This window comes from Parasteatoda tepidariorum, chromosome 3, assembly GCF_982258835.1.
Source record: "Parasteatoda tepidariorum strain Cologne lab strain chromosome 3, Ptep-v5.0, whole genome shotgun sequence".
NCBI classification, from domain to species: Eukaryota; Metazoa; Arthropoda; class Arachnida; order Araneae; family Theridiidae; genus Parasteatoda; species Parasteatoda tepidariorum.
In genome coordinates this window covers 78,460,730-78,480,948 of record NC_141757.1, presented here as the reverse complement: position 1 = coordinate 78,480,948, position 20,219 = coordinate 78,460,730, and the positions used below count along the sequence as shown (strand labels likewise).

At 25.9% G+C, this 20,219-nt stretch overlaps 1 protein-coding gene across 9 annotated transcripts in view; it reads right to left on the bottom strand.

The window, feature by feature from the left end:
• Rab3-GEF (Rab3 GDP-GTP exchange factor) overlaps positions 1–19,533 on the bottom strand; it is a 77,713-nt gene extending 58,180 nt beyond the window's left edge. For 6 of the 9 annotated variants that reach the window (XR_001583472.5, XM_071181801.2, XM_016051444.5 and 3 more), the window contains exons 1-4: positions 7,958–8,143; positions 6,891–6,964; positions 1,888–2,720; positions 656–797 (exon numbers count right to left, since the gene is read on the bottom strand). Coding sequence is in view for 8 of the 9 variants with exons in the window: in XM_071181801.2 (XP_071037902.1) it covers positions 656–797; positions 1,888–2,522 (777 nt within the window). In the remaining variant the exon portion in view is untranslated. Of the gene's footprint in view, positions 1–655; positions 798–1,887; positions 2,721–6,890; positions 6,965–7,957; positions 8,144–19,361 lie in introns of those variants that run through there. The other 3 variants (XM_071181793.2, XM_071181803.2, XM_071181798.2) reach the window with 2 other exon arrangements.
• Positions 19,534–20,219: the final 686 nt, after the last annotated feature.

The window sequence follows — 20,219 nt, the reverse complement described above, 5'->3', positions numbered from 1 at the left end:
TATTTTTAGATAAATATAAAATATTATTAATATTTAAATTCATAATATATGAATATAAAATATTATAAATATTTTTTAAATATTATGATTATTTTTTAAAATTTTAATTCTGAAAATTACTTTACTTCACACTTTTCTTTTAAAATTTTTCATCATTTTAAAATTAACCATACAATGTTCACCATATTTTCAGAAATGCTTCAAAAGACATGCCTCACAATATTGATATCATCAGCTTCCTTAATTCCATTTTTTTCAATCATCGGCTTCTTTAATAAAATTTTCAATTTTTAAAACAGCAGCCACATTTAAAAAAGGTGGCCATTGTTAAAAATTCAACAACTGACAAACTCTCCTAGTTTTCCTCTTACAGTGTAATGTATACTTTATAAAGCAATAAAAAAAGTTAAAGTAATCAAAATCTATGCCTTAAAAAAATTACTTTTTGCAGGAATTTTGGAGACACCATGTAACTGTGACTTGCTATGTATCTTATTTATAAACTTGTATGTGAATATTGATTGTCTTGTAATGCTAGTAGCCTTTTATACATATATATTTGTTTACTTAAATAAATTTAAAAAAATAATTTCTAATAACTCACAATTATATACAAACTCAGCAGTTAACAAAGTATTAAAATGAGAATAAATACCTCCACCCTTGTTTTCCCAGGTATTGGAACCGGGGCACTGAGTAATCTCAGCATCCACATTTCAAGCTCGCGCATCCCATGAAGAATAACAGGTGGCAAATTGTCTGTTTTTCTGCCAGTAATGTAGGACCAAATTGTATCCCTAAAACATAAATAATAAATCTTGATATTTTCATACACTTACATTTATCATATTACAAAACACACAATTACGATTACAAGTAAATTTTTAATAGGTTTTTATTTTCTTTCAGGGCTAGAGGCATTCTAAAATTTTCTTTTTTTTTTTTTTTAAAAAAAGAACTTTTTTAACATTATGTTCACAATAATTGCATTTTGTTAATGCATGTTTAAAGTAAAGAAAATAACTATAGGCAGAAATTAACATTTTTGGTTAAGCTAGAAAATCTTTTCAAAGCTAAACAAATATTCTTATTTCTAACTTCTTCCAGATAAAAAATGGCACTTATCTCATTTATGGGATCAAGTAGCAAAATTTTATTTTTACTTATTAGATGTCTTTAGTCAAATTTATACTGCATTCTGAATAAAATACATTTAATACGAATAAATATCACATGCCACGTAACCCCTGTAACCAAATTACATATTTTATGCTTGAAGAACTTGTTATTATTTAAAATTTCTTTGAGACTGTTTCCAATTCTAATACAAATAATAATTTTACTATTCTAATATCCAAATAGTGAAACTAAATTATGTAATCATGCGTAGTAATCATGAAAAATCAAAATAATACAGGTAAATATTAAATAAATAAAAAGAAAATAATAAACATTTTAAAAATAAATAATTGAATTTAATTTGATTACTGTTGTTTGTTGCTGACTAGCATGTCACTTCCATGTGTTAAGCCTAGGTACAGCAACATGTAAAATAGACGCAAAATTAAATTGATCTAGATGTTTTGTTTTAAAAACAATCATAACCAAAAATGAAGTCGCACATAAATAAGTAGAAGAAAAGGGGGGGGGAATCTTAACAGCAACTTATGGAATTAAAAACACATGCTCTAACAAGATATAGTATAATGTCTGATCTGATATTTATCAAAGTAACTAATAAAGGAAAACATCGGATTAAAGTATACCTTTGATAATAAGTAGAGAAAAGAGATTTTTAATCAATATTGAATAAATAACAAATTTTAGGAAATAGTGTTTGCAGACCTGGAAATAAAGCTTGTGATCCAACTTAGAAATGCTAGTTACCTATTTTGTTTAGAGCCTGCAACTCTCTTAGAAAGACATCTTTCATTGGAGGCATCAATAAGTTTGCGCAAAATGAAAAGGCATTCTCGAAAAGTAGAAAAAAATGGATGATGACTAATAATACATAATGATGTCAATGAATGACTTTTAATATGTTGATGACCAATAGGTGAAGATGATTTAGAATCACCATCTGAGTCTTCTTGATGATATCTAGATGATGGATCTAAATATCTGCCGTCATGAGAAGTTTCATCTTCTTTGACTCTTCCCAGAGCTTTTTTACCCCTATTCCTTCCCTTTTCTTTAGTGGAAGGCCTCCTTTCAATAGTCCTATAGAAGTTGACACAAATTCCATAGCGTACACGACTAGTATCCTTTTCAGTCAGAGCAAAGACGAAAGAACTAGATTCCCTGAGACTGACACGTTTTGGCCCTGCACAGACACACCCCTCCGGTTGACAGAAAAATACAACATCAGGACTCAAGGGGAAGTCTTTGTGATCTTCCGCCGGATACCTCCTGAGGAGCTCTGGTGGCTGAACAGAGCGGTTGCGACTTGGCTGCCTTGCTCCGACAAACACTATGTAGTCCAAAAGCCGAGGACAAAAGTACTTCTTTGTGCAATCTGACATTTCTATTCAGATGCAGACAGTTGATAGCAGTGGTTAAAATGCACTGCACCATCAGGTGTTGAGAAAGAATAACATGTTTATAAAAATTATCTGCAGATATATAGGTAAGAATTTTTGTGATGAAATGTAACCAAAGCTCCTTCCCAGTAGTGGCACAGGATTTTCTCTTTCCTGGACTCCATATCATCAGCATTGAAACTAAAAAATAAATTTAAAAAATTACAAGGAATGAAAACGGAAACAACTTCTTTAGTTTTTTCAGTGTGCATATCTATAAAACATATATAGAAACAAATAAAAATGGTTTTATGAGGGACATCAGAATTCTTTTGCCCAAACAATTTTTAGATTTTCAGGTAGAAACTTCATAACTAATGTTAATTTGGTAATTTAAAAGAAAATTAAGTTTCTTAAATACTATCGTTACTTAGGTAAATCACATATGTTAAAGGTAGTACAGATGGTCAGAATAATCTATACTGCCTTTATACCTAAAAATATACTTCAGGTTTTTATGGAAGAGTTTTCTTGTTAAAACTGCCTAGTTAAATAATAAAAGTATAAAAACAAAATTTAAAATTTTTTTTTCAAAAATTTTACAACCAAAATTTTTTAAAAATTATCAATTTGGTTCTAAGATTTTATTGATTTGCCTTATACTCTCAAAACCTTATGTAGTATAAATTCTCAAAAACTTAAATTGTAAAAAAATTTGTTAACTGTACTGATTTAATACATGTGATTTTTTAAATTAAAAAAAATTCTATTAAGATTCAAAAGTTTCATCAATTTGCCCATGTTATGAAAACTTAACTGAAGTTAAATATTTAGCTTTTAAAATATAATATTTTAATAACAGTAAAAGTTTAAAATTGAAAGTAACTTATAATTAAACAGGGAGGGGACCAAAAAAATGTAAAATTTCTCGCAACTTTTTTAATGTTTTCTATGAAAAATACAGAACAATATAAGTTGTGTGACAACAAACTAATAAATCTTTTACACTTAGATTAATAAATTTTGTTTGGGCAAGTTTTACATTTTACAACTAATATTTTTTATTACATTACATAACTCATTTAATTAATAATGTGAAACATTTCTTTCTAATTAAATTTTCACAGAAGTAAAAAATTGCAATTTCTAAAATTCAATTTGCAGCTAAATAAATGCTATGATTTAACTTATGAATAGGTAGCTAATAGGACTGGGCTATAAATCGATATATCGCGACATATCGATTTAACGCCTATATCGGCAAACCGATACAGCAACTTTCATTCCAAGCGATACATCAGAAATCTGATTTAAGCCGTCGAGTGAAGAAGACGATATAACGATATAGCGATACACGCAAGGACTTTCTCTTACGTTCCGATGCCAACTCGCGCTGTGGAAGACGATATTGTTTCGTTATGTTGAGACGGCCTTGACTGATGAGCGGTAGAATCAGAATCACTTTTGAGACCTTATATCGTTATATCACATGTTCGTTTTCGCACCTTCGCGATTTGAAATCGTTTCTTGTAGATTATTTTCAATGGGATTAACGTCGTGATCGCCGTCGTAACCTTGTTCTGAACGCAATCTATTATTGAAAAGAATTTATAAAGAAAAGTTTCTTCATTAATTAGGTAAGTTTTTTATTTATTTTCTGACAAAACTTTTTTTATATTTTTAAATGTGAAAATTATCGGAAATCTAATTTAAGGCACCCATAAGGAATTAAATTACAAAGTAAATAAATTTGTTAGGTTACTTTTTTACTTTCTTTTAATTTATTAAAAACCTTTCGGATAAAACTTCTAATAATTTAATGGGCTTCTATTACTGATTTTAAATTTATAAATCTTGAGTTGTTTTTATTTTTAGAAATAAAGTTAAAACAAAACTTATTTTTTGGACATAAGTCAATAAACTTTATTTGTTCAAAAGAATTTGAAAAGTTTGCGAATTTTATTCATTTCTTTTTTTTTTTTTATCAATTACTACTTCGTTTTATTAGAGAGTAAAATCATTATTTTTTTTTAATTTTCGTTTTATATTATTAGTTAATTAGCTAAATATATTACCGAATATCACAATTCTTTTGTTTTTATTTTTAAGAATTTAATTAAGAAACTTTGCCTTACTTTGTTTTTCGTTCATAATTCGGTCATTATTTAATTTAATTTAATTATTTATATGAAATAATAATAAAAATAGTGTTTAAGAAGCATTTTTTTTCTAAAATTTATTTAGCTCTTTGTTTTAAGCATACAAATGATTTTTTAACGAACTTATTTTTTAAATTTTGTTCCTATGCTGTTAGGTAAATATATTGATAAATTTCACTTTTATTTATTTTTTTATTTTTAAACTAAGAAATCTTTTGTTATTTGCGTGATCATTTTTAGAAAATATAACAAAACTTGTGTTTACTTCTTCATTAAGAATTTGAACATTACGATCGAACTTAATAATTCTGTAATTATTTACGCATAATAGTACAAGCAAATATTGATTTGTTAAAAAAAGTTTCTTTTTTTTAAAAAAAATAAAATATTTTTAACACTTTGTTTTAAGTGTATAATGAATTTCTTAACAAACTTTTTTTTTAATTTTTTAAATTTTCTTTCAATAATTTCAGCTAGATATCTTTATAAAATTCCCTTTTTATTTTTAAACTGAGAAATCTTTCAGAGAACGAAAATTTTAAGAAATTATTACAAATCTTATGTTTACTTTTTAGTTTAAAATTCGAACATTTTTAATTTTAAACTTCGGCTTTTAGTCAATCTAACTTTTATTTTAATTAAAATATATTTTGAAATTTTAAAATCAGCTTTTGTTTAATAACAATTTTTTTTTTTTTCATTAAGGGTGTTTTAGGGGTTAACTTAAATTAAGACTGCTTATCCCTTATAAACGATAAAGTGCAAATATTTCATTCTGTATCTACGCACATTTTTTCAATAAATATTTTAAGTAAGATTTGTACATCTTAGTCAATTTATTTAATATCTTTCTTTAGCAAAACATATATATTTTCACATTTATAAATTGATTTAAATCAATATGCGTATGAAGTCTTGATAGAAATCTGACTTTCTGTGAAAAGTAAGTAAATGAAATTCAAAAATACTATATCGCGATACATCGCTATATCGCGATGCAAAACTGACGATATATCACGATATATAATTTCTAATATCGCCCAGTCCTAGTAGCTAATATTATTGGGAAGAGTACGACTAACTGAAAACTAAACGTTATGTGTGCCACTTTTAACATGTTAAAAAATTAAAAAGTTGAAAAATGTTATTCACAGGTGCTGGCGATATAAAAAATTATAAATAGAACAGAAGTATAAACTTAGGCTTTATCAATTAATATTTTTAAAGCTCCAGTTAGTAAGGTTATGTATAGAATAAAAATTAACCTGAAACATTTCATTCTAAATTAGTATTACAAAGACAGCACCCAACATGTCAGCAATTACTAAGCAGCATGCATCTTACACAGTAGCACATCTGCTGCAAGTTGGTCATGTTTGGATTAAATATTCATAATGTACTTACATCCGATATATTATAAAAGCTCTTAGAGCTTTTTATTTTTAAACTGAGTAATAAAAACCTAGATTGTTTATACGTGTCATACAGATACAAAACCTACTAGCTTTACTTTTCGCAAAAAAGGAGAAAAAAGAAAAAAACTTCAATTTTTTTTTCCTTAGAGAAAGTAAGAATAAAAAAAAAAATTATATTAAATGCACTTTAATACATATAAGTTTTCATTTTTTTCCCACGAAAGTAAAATAAAAAAAATAAATGAAAATAAAAAAAAAATAAAAATTTATATCATATGTGTAAGTCATAAATATTAAATCTGTTAACTGTTCTTTTCGCCAAGAAAAGTACTTTTGTACATATCAGCTTTCTATCACCCTAAAATTTCAATCTTTTAACATATTTCATTTTCTCTGTTTTGTTTAAAAATTAGTTTGCAAGTTGGCTCTTAACCCTTTCTGCAACAGCAACTTTTGATTGTAGTTTTAACCAGGCAAATACATATCCAAAATCCAAAAATATATTCTATGTAATGTGACATACTTAAGCTCTTTGTTATTTAAAGAACAGTGGTTGCAAAACGTTTATAATAAATTAGTTTTGCATTTTAGAGGTTTGTAACATTTGTTGAATTAGTGTTGCCAGACTGACTACATTGCAAGTGAAAGAATTAAGACTAATCACATACCAGAAGATTGCAAGATTGAATAAATTTTAATAATTAAGCAAAGAAATAATTAAAATAATTTCATGCAATAAGTAAGTGATCTTAATGAATTCTAAAATAAATAATAATGAAAGAAAAAATAATACTCACTTATAGGTTTATAACATAACTAGATAACAGCAAAAAAGAAAATTTCAAGCCTTGCCATCTTTAGGAAAATATATCTATTAAAAAAACAACAAATAATTAATTTATAGATAAAATAGACTATGATATACATAATAAAAATATACATTAAAATTAGAAATTGAAAATAAAAACAATTTTCAGACAACTGGATTAATATAATTTCTTTAAAATTGAAATTGCTTTTCTAGTTTTTAAGAACTAAATAAAAAGAACATTATGATGGTAAAATAAAAGATATAAAAAATTACGACAAAATTAGGAATGCAAAATATATTGAATTCAATTACAAATTATTTTGTAAATAATTGATTTCAATCCCACCTGAAATATGTAACTTTAAACTGATAAATTATAAATAATTCTTAAATTCTCTTTCTTGTTTAGAAAGATGAAATTCATTAACAGAAAATATTGGTTGAAAGTTGACAACAAAACAATTAAGGTTAACATCCTCTCTAATTATAAACTAATGTTAATAAATTAAAATGCTGTTATAATTCCAAAGATTTATTTGTTTCATCTTTAAAATATTTACACAAGCTTAATTAGTTTATGCATAATATCATTCACTAAATATTAATTTGGTTCAGTAGTTATGTTAACTTCCCACTACACTAATAGGCTATCTTTGAACGTTAGTATAATTTAAACTTGAAGTTTTTTTTTTTCTTTTTTGATATTGAAAAAAAAAAAAAAAGATGAACAAACGAACTTTATCTTACGTAGTGATAAGCAAATAACGAAATTGCGGATATAAAAAAGCAATAAATCAAGCAGTTTTTAAATTCAAGAAAATTTCAGCAGTAAATAAATAACAAGCCCGGTTATTTTTGTTTGTCCCATAGTTGTAATCATATTAAACAGCCAGAATATTACAGGAAACAATAAAATTTAAATAAATATTACACAGCATTTAAAAATCAAAGTTTACGAAATACCAGCCATTAAAGTAAAACATAAAATTAACAGTTATCTGTTTACGTCAAAAATCGGAGGAAAAAACAGGTGTTAGAACGTAGTTTACTTACACATGCCAACACTAAAGTATTTTGCAATATTAAATACGAAGAAAATAAGCGGGAAATAGGATCGCATAGATTATATTTTAAGGAAAATTTTCACGAAGCTCAATATATTAGATTCCGGTTACTACTTCCCGAATATTACACGCAAGCATAACGTAATGTTGATACGGAAACAGCTGGCTGCAGAACTTTTAAAAATTGATAAATCACATTCGGACTTCCTTCGAAACTAGCTTAAGCATTAATGCTCCACGAAAAATTTTGAAACTTGGAAATAATGTATTACTTGTTCGCACTTCAGCGTACAGATTTAGGCTATTCTAGGACCTAATTAAATAGGACTAGTATTTAAAAAATATATATATATATATTCTTTTCTTTTTTATCCAATTTACTGCACAATCTTCATGAATCAAAATTTGTCTGCGACTCAAATGCAATCAAAGGGAGACTAGTATTGTGATTAGAATTAAATGCAAGAATTAAATGCAAAAATTAAATGCAAGAAATGTATGTTTAAATTTAATTTAAAGAAAAAAAAAGTAGATCAAGTTCCAAAGTTTTACAATGAATGTTTTTGAAATATATCACCCCAGATAAAACGTTTTCAGACTAAAAATAAAAAAATTTAGCTTACACAAACATACGTATAGTGAAATTTGCACTTGAAAACATAGAATAGATTTTTTAAAAAAAAATCTACTTAAAAATTTATGTTTTTTTAAATTTATTTAAAAAAGCTTTGACAAAAGTTCTTTACAAAAAAGGAAATACAAAAAAGAAAGGAATAAAGGAAAAGAAAAAGAAATAAATCCATAGTTAAAGCTTTTAATCCCCAAATGAAATTTTTCTAAACATGAAATCTAATCATTATATCAAATCAGATTATTAGATTACCTTAGATTCAAAACTGAAAAGGGAGTAGCATTTTAAAATTTAGGTGAAAAAATTTAATTAAAAAAAATAATAACAATTAAATATTTTTTCTCAATTTTTTTTTGAAAATTTTTAATAGGTATTGACTTTTTCCGAATGCATTTTAGTGAATAGAATTAACTGTATCAGAGTAATACAGAAAAAATTCTAGTTCAAACTTCTAATTCTTATACTTCATAGTTTCTTCAACTACATTGTCGAAACACTGCACGCAGGTTACACCTGCCTGGTTTATTTTGAGTCAATTTGATTTGTCAGATTTCAATATGTGAAGAGATGATTTCTTATCGTTCATCAAAAAGGATAGAAAAATAATCTTTATTTTTTCATTTGATCTTGAAATTTGAAAATCAAATTTAAAGCTGGGAACTGGGGATGCGATTTTCTCAAATAAAATTGGGAAGGGGTAGTGATTTTCTATTTTTTCTGAGTGAAGAGGGGGGTGAGTGTCAAGTGGAATAAAATTGCCAGAAACATACTTGTGTAATATTTTAAACATCGCATTTCAAGTTTTTAATCGATTCTAAAATATTTCAATAATCTAAAATATTCACTACAATTTCGCAATGTTTGCAGCTATAGTCAGATCTCCATTTTCCATCTAAAAATGGGATAAATGTGAAAAAATTTCCTCTCTCTTCTGATTGTATGATTCAGCTGTTGAATCATCCACAATGCGGGGAACAAAGTAACAAATAAGTAAATAACACTCGAATGAAAGATGATTTATTTTTCATAAATAAAATTCCGATAGTACATAGTTACTCTACTAGCGACAGTATCTTTTGAAAGATGTAAAATAGAAATTCGACTTTATAATTTTATTCATTAGTTTCATTTACTTTAATAAAGCTAACAATTTATTATAATTATCATTATTTTCATTATTTATTTATTTATTTTATTATTTATTTATTTATTTTATTATTTATTTATCTTTTTATTTATTTATTTATTTTATTATTTATTTATTTATGTATTTTGAAATAAAATGAAATAATCAGCAGATAATGTGACAATCCACCACGCTTGCCATACATAAAAAAAAATATTACCATTATTTTCAATATTTTATTTTTTTATTATAATGCGAAAATTATGCATTAAATATCTTTCTTTTATTCTCTGTTATCCATTTGATGCCGTTCAAATATTATGTAAGCAACTAACGGTGATGAGGTTGTGTGTTAATTATTTTTGCTGACAAGGGGGTTTGGAGTGGTATTGCAAACGCTTGCGTAAGAAATTATTATTTTATTTCCAATTCTTTTGTTAAATTAAATTTTAAAATTTTTTAAAAAATTTGAAAGAAAATAACGCGATTTTGTTAATGCAAAGTTTCATCTTTATTTGAATTTAATTCGAAAATTACATTGTTCCAGTGAATTCCACAACGAATATGTCAGAAAGGTGTTGTTCAGTATTCTACTTTAAAGTTTATTTTTCATCACCATAAAAAAAATTAAAAAAAATTTATACAATAATAAAAATAAAGTTTAAAATATCTGAAAGAAGACAAATGTAATAAATTGCATATCTGGAATTAAACATTGCCTAATTTTAGTGCTTAAAAGTTTCAATAAAAAAAAATCCATTCGGGTTTCAAAAGTTATCAAGCGCGCTTTTCCTCTCAGTGTAATAAAATTCCTCATTCTTTATATTATTTTATTATTATGATTATGAATTTGTTAAGAAGGGAAAAAAAAGGTGAGAAAAGAAAGACAAAGAGAGAAAACATAGAGGAACGAAAATGGGAAATTTAACCTTAAATCAAAGTTGGCGAGGGATATTTTTAACAACAAGCATGTAACGATGCTTAGCAATATCACTATATAAGGCGTCAGTTTTGATTATAATAAGTTAATTGCATTGGATAATTCAAACAAAGCATCATTAATTTCTTTGGAAGTTAAATTTAGTTTTAGTATGGTCCATATAAGTCATCATTTAAATATTTATTGATGATAAGAATTTCTTTAGGATTAACTGTATATATATTAATATTGCTGATTCGTTCATAATGAGGCTTATTATAAATAAAGATACCCTTTGTATTGTTCTATTTGATACTTTGTGTCATAAATTAAATTTCATTATATTTTTAAATATTGAAGAACATCCAAAAATTTTAAATTTCATAATTGATGTCCTAATCTGTCTCTAAAAATGTTTGAAAGTTTTCTAAGGCTAATTATGCCAATAAAGCTCAGGTAATGTTTAAACAATAACATTAACAACGTTGATATTGAATATTTTAAAGCCGTGGTGTTTGATTTGATCAACGTATAAACGATTTTGACTAAAAAAGATATTATAGACTAGAATCAGATTTGATAATGACATAAGCATTTACAATTGGCTAAATCACTAATTAAAGCAAAGCTTCTTTGTCTCCTAAAAAGGTTGAATTTAGTTTATTATGGTTCGATAAGCTAAAATTCCAAAATTTAATTATTAGACAAATTTACATAGAAACTATGGTTACTTATATCAACAGAGAAGTTCTATTAAAATATTAATTTGTAAGGGAAGTAATATTTAGTCGTTTTCTCGTCAGTTTAAAATACGAGAACGTAATTTCGTTAAAAATTCAATGCAACTACGCTCAACGTAAATATGCATCGTATGAACTGCTCAACGTGTTATTACCCCTTACTTTATATTCGCTCAGAAACATCTCCACAATCGCAGACGCTTCGAATGAAATGCAATTTGTTCAATATTCTCTTATTAAATTCCAGTCACTTATGTTAGTCAATATTTAGTTAATTTAGTTCAGTGTCTTAATTTAGTAAGATTGTTCACCTTAATGTAACGTAAAAAACTTTTTGTTGTTTGAGAGAAATTTACCGTAAAATAATTTTTTTATACCTAGTCTATTGACGTAGATTGATAATTTTGATTCATAGATATTCTAATAAATTTGAGTTACTACGTACTGCATTATCTTTATTTGTTAGTTGATTAACTAATTTACTTCCATTTATTTTATTTTGAATTAGTTATTATATATTTTAACAGGTTTAACTACACCTGTACATTTGTATGGTTGCATTGTTCCTCATTTTATTTTAATATTATTTACTTATTCATGTTTGCTAGCATTTAATAAGCAAAAGAATTTTGTTTCAAAGTTATGAAAATAAATACTTTAAATTTTCAAACCTTGTTACTCAACGTTTTAATTCACTAAAGAAATGAATGACATATCCAAACGATACAGAGTTATTTTTGATAAAAAGGATGTTTAATAAAAATACATCATTAATTAAACAATGAACTTTATAATAAATTCACGACGATGAAAGCAGCACAGCAATTTGTAAACAGAAATGAAGGATATGATGAACTGGCATATTTTAGACAGCATAATTAATCATTGTAGGAAAGCTATTGAATAAGCCATTAGTTTTTCAGAAAAATTTTTTTTAAAGTAATTTCAGTTTAGAGAGTTTAGCCCTGAATAGGGAGCCTCATGATTATCGTAAATCAATATCCCAGTACATTCGAGGTCGAATCAATGGCGAACGGTAGTACTGGTTTCAGGGCTAAGAGAATATTGATCAATACATGGGAGTTTAGAAAAAGAAAAATCGTAATAAAAATCAATAAAAGTAAGCTATAATTTTTGTTTTATTTTGTATGACGAAACTATTAAACCAAAAGGACGTCTAACAAACCATCGTTTTAAAACAGTTTTAAACCGTTATTGCAGAAAGTGGAAATAATTAAATTTTAAATTGATCGATGTCTGTGCCACAATGAGAGCTGAAATTATACCAGTTCCGACTGTCACTGATTTTGATAAATCAAAATCAGAATATAATTTCAATAAACTCTTTTAAAAGCTACAATAGAAGTAGAATATTAAAGAAAATGCAACCGAATCTCGTTATCGAGAATTTACTTTCGATTTCTCATCGCCTGTAAATGAATTTAAGTAGAGGATAAGCATGGAGATGAATGATTATTTTGTTATATGTATCCACTAATACGAAAAATGAAATCATTCATTTGCATTTTTTATGGCTTTGCAGTGATTTTTTTTTTCTGTTGCTTGAAAACCGGAGAAAATACAAGAAATAGTGAAATTTTTAAACTTAATTAGACAAAAATGCAAATATATATATATATATATATATATATATATATATATATATATATATATATATATATATATATGCAACAAAATAAATAAATACAAGAAAACATGAAGAAAGTTAAGAAAAGCAATAGGTTTCATTTATCGCGCATAAGCTGCAAGTAAACAGAACTCATTAGATAAGTCCAAAATGAAGATGAAACATGACACCCCCTCCCCCCTTTTTCATACGTCTATAATTTTCCTCTGTTTTATCTTCATTTTGAACATTATATATATATATATATATATATATATATATATATATATATATATATATATATATATATATATATCTAAACTGAAATTACTTTAAAAAAAATTTTTCTGAAAAACTAATGGCTTATTCAATAGCTTTCCTACAATGATTAATTATGCTGTCTAAAATATGCCAGTTCATCATATCCTTCATTTCTGTTTACAAATTGCTGTGCTGCTTTCATCGTCGTGAATTTATTATAAAGTTCATTGTTTAATTAATGATGTATTTTTATTAAACATCCTTTTTATCAAAAATAACTCTGTATCGTTTGGATATGTCATTCATTTCTTTAGTGAATTAAAACGTTGAGTAACAAGGTTTGAAAATTTAAAGTATTTATTTTCATAACTTTGAAACAAAATTCTTTTGCTTATTAAAACATTCTATTATTAAAAAAAATAATAGAATGTTTCAAAAATTTGAAATAGACAGCAAATAAAGAGAAAGATTGGCACAGTTTTCCTATCTAGTTTTTTAAAGGAGAAAAACTATCTCTTCTCTTTATCACAGAAATCATATCTTTACAAGTATCTTTCCTGCATTAATAGTTTACTTGCAGGGAAAAGGGCAAATTAGTTTACCCTTTCGTCTCATTAAATTAGCATCTTTCATACATACTTCGAAATAAATGAACATTAACGATTGAATATGTTTTTAAAATTTTCAACTTAATTACAACAAAACTATGAAGTTAACTCCTGTGTATAAAACAATAGCACTATTTAGTATCGAAGAAAAAACAACTTTGCTTGAAACATTTATTTATTGCTAAAACAATTTTTTTTATTAGTCTTAGTTTTTTTGGAGTGATTAAGTATTCTGTAAAAAATTTATAAAAGTAACAAGTGTTTTTTTTAGACAGTATTGAGTAATTTCCTTGGATGACGAGGTATTTTGCTAACAATTCAAACAGATATGACGGAAATAATAAATTAAATGTAAAAGATATGATATTATTCAGGGTATTGCATTTTTTAATTGTAACAGAAGAGGCTGCACTCTAGCTCGCTTCTCTCCCTAACCTCTGTAATTACTTTGCAGTCATCTTTGTTACTTGTTGTGAAATAGGATTTTCCTTTATCAGCAAAATTTATTCCGTTTTATATTTTTTTTCCCTCGAATATTGCCATATTCGATTATTGCCCATCGAGTTTATTTTATTTATAAAACATAATTTAAGAAATCGGTTACTTACAAGCATCGAAGTACAAGTCTGTGGACAGTTCTTAACAGTCGATAAAATTTTGAAAAACTCACAAAAACATTTGTTGCTTTTATGAAAAACGTGGGGTGTTTTTTACTGAATATCCTCTAAAAAACGCTCTTCTGAACAATTTGAATATGTGACTTATCATTATATTACCTTAAAATTTTCAAGTATTTTATTGCTTAGCTCGACCTCGATAATGATTCGAAAGCTTTATAGTTTTTAGTTCTTCTAACTGCAATAGTAATTATGCCTATATATATATATATATATTTTTTTTTTTACTTCATTCGTATTATGGATTTTAGAAATGTATATTAAAGGCTGTGAAATTGAACTGTTTTTCATTTTGAGACTTTCTGTGAAACAAATGGTTGCATAATTAACGCATATTGTAAGAATCCTTTATGTATTTGCCCTAGTACACTACAATAAAAACTATAATACACATGAACAATATTTTTCAATACCTAGAGCAGTGATTCCCAATTTTTTTCGGATACGCAGCCTTAAATAATCAACTTTCTTTCGTCGGAACCCCGGCTTTATTAACAAAGTTTATTAAGCTAACTCTGAACGTTATAATCTATCAAAGACTATTTTTTAAAATAGTTAATTATAGGAATGACTATTTTTCATCATTTTATCATTAATAATCTTAAATTAGGTTTTATGTTTGTTCAATAGTTGAAATTGCTGTCCTTGTGCTATATCTAATCTAGATATGAATTTGTTTTTGGTGTATATACATAATCTCAAAATCTTCCGAATTATAAATTACTTCAAAATGAAAACTTAAAAGAACTGCAATAAACGTTGAAAATATTTAGTAGAGAACTATAATTCTTTATTAAAAAATGTATTATTTTGATTTAAAAAGTACGATAGAAAATACTAATGCAATATTTTATAAATGCTTGTTCTTTTCCTAATTTGTTCAGTATAATGCTGCTAAAAAAATTGTAATTTCTTTTAAAAAATGCTATTTCTATTTCATTGGCATTTTGCTTAAAATAATTTCATAAGGACAACGGAGAGATTAAATAAATTATGAATTATAGGCAAGATCTAAACATAATTAGAGGTTTCAAGACAGTGGTCATAAAAAGTGGTCAAACCCCTGACCTAGAGTATTCAGTTACTGTTGGCCAATGATAATCTAATGTCAAAATAAAAATTGCAAATTAATTAGCATTTTTGATTAAATGAATTTAACTTTTAATTAATGCAGGTTCATAATTCTAAATTTTTAGCTTTGAGTATTTATAAATACTAATTTATTAACCTTGAAAAAGTAATTGAAAAATTATTTTTCTTTTCTAAATAAGATTAGAATTTACGAATATAAATTTTTAAGTGTCGCTTTACTTTTAATTGCATACATTATAAAAAATTAGCATTATAAAAAATTCTGCATTATAAAAAATTCTGTTTATGGATTTTGCTATAAGACATACATAAAATAATAATCTGGAGCCATATTATAAGTTTTTCATACGTTTTAGCGTTATAAACATTTGCATGATTAATTGATATGTTTTCTTTGGAAGATAAAGAGAGACGATAAAAGATAAGGTAATTTTATTATCCTTTTTAGATAATTCTACTAAAATGCATTTAGTTCAGAGATATCATAAAATAAACTATAAACCCAGAGAAAAATCTATATTAATAATTAAAAGAAAAAAATTTACGAAGGAACTATAAAGCAATAAGAGTTATTTGAATTTATTCTTCTGTCAATCTAAGAAGATTGATGGTATTTGTTAGAGATAAAACTATATTTTACTATTAACATGAATACAAATTTAAGAAAAATTAAATCAAGGGAAGTTTCAATCAATTTATAACTTACTTTTGATTCTATAAAATGTATTTTTGTCTTCTTTGACACTCGATATTATATAAAATCCTTTCAACAATTTTATGGAGTTAAAAAGAACCAAAAATCCAAACGATTACATTAAATTTCAGAAATTCATTTAAAAATAATAAAAGAAAACGATAAAAATCTTCGAATAACTAGTAGTTAACTTTATTACCTCAGCGAGGCGCTGAGTACGAGGCCTAAAAGTATTGGTATTAACACTCTCAGAAAAAAAAAGAATTGCTCTTTTACATGCATTAGAACTCAAACGCTTTAAAAGCTTTGTGGTTTCTTCACATTAAAACATTCAGATGTTATAAGTTGTGAAAAAAATTGGAATTACCCTTTTTACGTTTGTAAGTATGGAAAATGTTATTATGAATGTCATAATGAAAGGAAATTTTAAAATATGTACAGTTTACATATAATCCATTGTTGTATACAATAATAATTTTTAAATTAATTAAATAAAAATTTCTACAAAATATTTAGCAATAATAGACTGTAAGTTGCTTACAGTTTGGAAGATAATTGAAGCATATTTGTTATAGCTGAAATCTGAATATTATTATTTTTTAAATTTTAACAGTAAGAACATGTACCATCAAGTAATTGATCACTTTAAAACGAGTGAGCTACTTTATAAATGCCAAATTATTTTGAAAGTCTTTATCATGTAAACAGCATGAGAACAACAGCATGACAAGTTGGGTTGGAGAAAAAAGGAGAAGTACTTCAAAATTGTAATCTCACAGAAACATATCTAACAACAATTTAATTGTCTTTTTAAAAGTTGCCCCTATATTGTAGTAATGTAAATTAAATTATTTTTTATACATCTGAGTTTAATAAAATAATAGAGCTTCACAATGAAGAAATGCGCAATGAGCATTGTAATTTATCACATTTAACACCTCTTAATATCTAAAACAAAAGACACATCACACGGACAAGCAATTATAAATATACATAAGGATTATAATATATCTGGTACACCCAATGACATCCACATTTTGTGCCAAAATACTTACAATATAAAATACCTAGTCAAATATTGCTTAGAATACTTTTGAATAATGATCATGGTGAAGTTTAGAAAAGCTGCCGTGCACATAATTCGTATTTTCATTTCAAATTACAGCCAGTAGCATGCAGTTCTCGTGAACTTTATAGATACTTTATTAATCGTTATTAATTATCAGCTATTTTACAGAAGTTAATACACATGAATATTAGTAGAAGTTCTTTTTTTTAAATTTTGAACTATCGAATAAATATTAAATTTTTTTTTTACAAAATAAAACAACGTTATCAAAGTTTTAAAGAAAATCTTTCCTGTAAATGCCATTTATCAGTCCTAATTGGAATTTACTTTGTGGGCGTTCGGGAACTCCGTCCCCCGCAAAATTCAAAATATAAAGGTTTCCATCAGCCCTCGCACATTTATGGAAAAGTCAATATACTATGTATCTTCAATTTCTGTAAGAATTAATCCTTAACGGTTCGGGTTTATTTCAAGTTTACTTCCCACCAGACATAATTATAATAATTGATTATACAATTAATCATAATTATATAATTTATTATAATGAAATTGATTGCAAATATGACAATAATTAATAAGTGCGATAAAAAATATTAAAATGATTTTAGCTATCATACGCGCTGGATTTGACCGAATGCGTGAAAATGCCATTCCTCTTATACGGCGACATTGGTGCGTTGTGGGTTAAATGTTTTCTCAAACACTCAAATAGTACTAATACTGTTTTTTTCTCAATAAGTTATCAAGTAGTAATTACTTTTTATTATTTTTATCATATTTTTTAAGTTTTCGCATACTTTTGTAAATCGATATCTTTAGTTATTTAACTTAATCGTCCTATGGAGAAACTAAAAATTGAAATGTGATACTTTAAGAAGTTTCTTCTTTAAATAGTTTTACTGGCCTTTTCTAATTAGATTATCAAGTATTAATTATTTTTATCATATTTTTTAAGTTTTCGAATATTTTTGCAACCTGATATCTTTAGTATTTTACGGCATTTTATGGGAATTTTTATTTTGTTAAGCATTTTACGGAAAAAATTAAAATAGAAATGAGGTACTTTAAGAAACCATAAACTTGATTAGTATTCAGTAGATATAGGATTATATTTGTGATGAAGTATAATTACATATAGAGCAACGTATAAAGCATACATAAATTAAAGAAAGAATCATTTCAGTTCCATAATTAAGTGTTTTCTTGCCTAAAATTCCAAAGCTTCTACTTCTTTAAAGTTATTACTTCTTAGAAGTTAATACTTCTTTTAAAACAGGAATTCGAAAAAAAAATTTTTTTTTTCAAATAATAATCTATTTTTGCATAAATTTCTTTCTGAATAATTCGTAAACGTTTTGTTTTTTCTTAATAATTCGATATTTACCGTCAATTTCATATTTAGTCTTTCTGATTAAATCTTTTTCTCAGCGTCACTGAATATATAACTCTTAAGAAGAAAAATTTGCTTTATAATGTCGTTTTAAAGTTAATTTTTAATAGATTCATGCATAAATAAATTTAAATTTACAAGCTCCTTATAGATAAACATTTTCAATGCTATAAAATCAATAGGCTCTTAAAAACTTTCAATACGATAATCAAGAATACACTTGATAAAAATCATGTAACAAAAATTTTTTTCTAGAAAAATATCATGATGATAAATACACTATGGTAAAGGTAAATTTAAGCAAATTTTCATTTCCTAGTAATTTTATGAAAAATCAATTTTTGAATTGTTTTTATACATAAATATATTCAAATCCGCGAGCTCTTTCGAACTAAAAGTTTTCAATTTTACTAAAACCAATAGCCGTTGAATAAATTTTAGTACAATAATTAAAAATGCACTTAATCAAAATCTTGTGATATCAAATGTAAATCGTGTAACATTAAGTGTATATTTTTAAAAAACAATCTAGAGCCAAAATAATAAGAAAAAAATTTACCTAGCTATTTCTGGAAGAATATTGATTGAAGAGCAGTTCTTTTTCCTTTTTTTGGTTTGATTGTTTCAGAGGCAGAGGGCTCTTTGTGTCTGTTTCCTTGCTTGGCTTCTTCGCAGTTTCACCGGAACGTCTCAAATCATGGGTTTTTCTTTGCAGTATACCACACCCAGACGATGAGAAGACAGCGACACCGCACGTAGTGGCAGAAACTAGAACCAAATTAATTAAGTTAGAAGCAAACATTAACTTTCTCTCAAAAGAGTAATTAAAGAGTTTTTGAAAAATTTTAGTGTTGGGGAAGAAGAAATACTACTAAATTTGAAAGAAAAAAACTTCATTTAACAGTAATATTCTTCGAGTTCTGGGTTGTAGAGTTGGAGTCGAAGACAGTTTTGCAGAATTTGGAATCAACAAAATGTACCGATTTCGTCACCGGTTAGTTAGAAGCAGTGCTATAAGGGAAACGAAGTCCTTCATCTGATAAAGATTGTTCAAACAAATATTTATAATCATAAGAAAAGAAAATACTTATAATTATATTTATTTGGTAACACAATTTTTAAAAAATTTCTGAGCAAATAATAAACAATTATAAATTATTCAGTTTTGCATTTTATTAGTAAAAATTTCCTCGATTCATAAATTCCAAAATCAAATTTATTAAGCTAAGTTGCAATAAAGTATGAATACATAATTTGAAATTGGTATTTTCTTAGTATTAATGTTAATAATCTCTAAAGATTCATATACAATTTTAATAGAGTAAAAGTCGGAGCTGGAGTCGGGCTCTTATAAATGTGGAGTTGAAGTTCATTATTTCAACTACCAACTTCACTGCTCTGGTTCTAATTACACTTT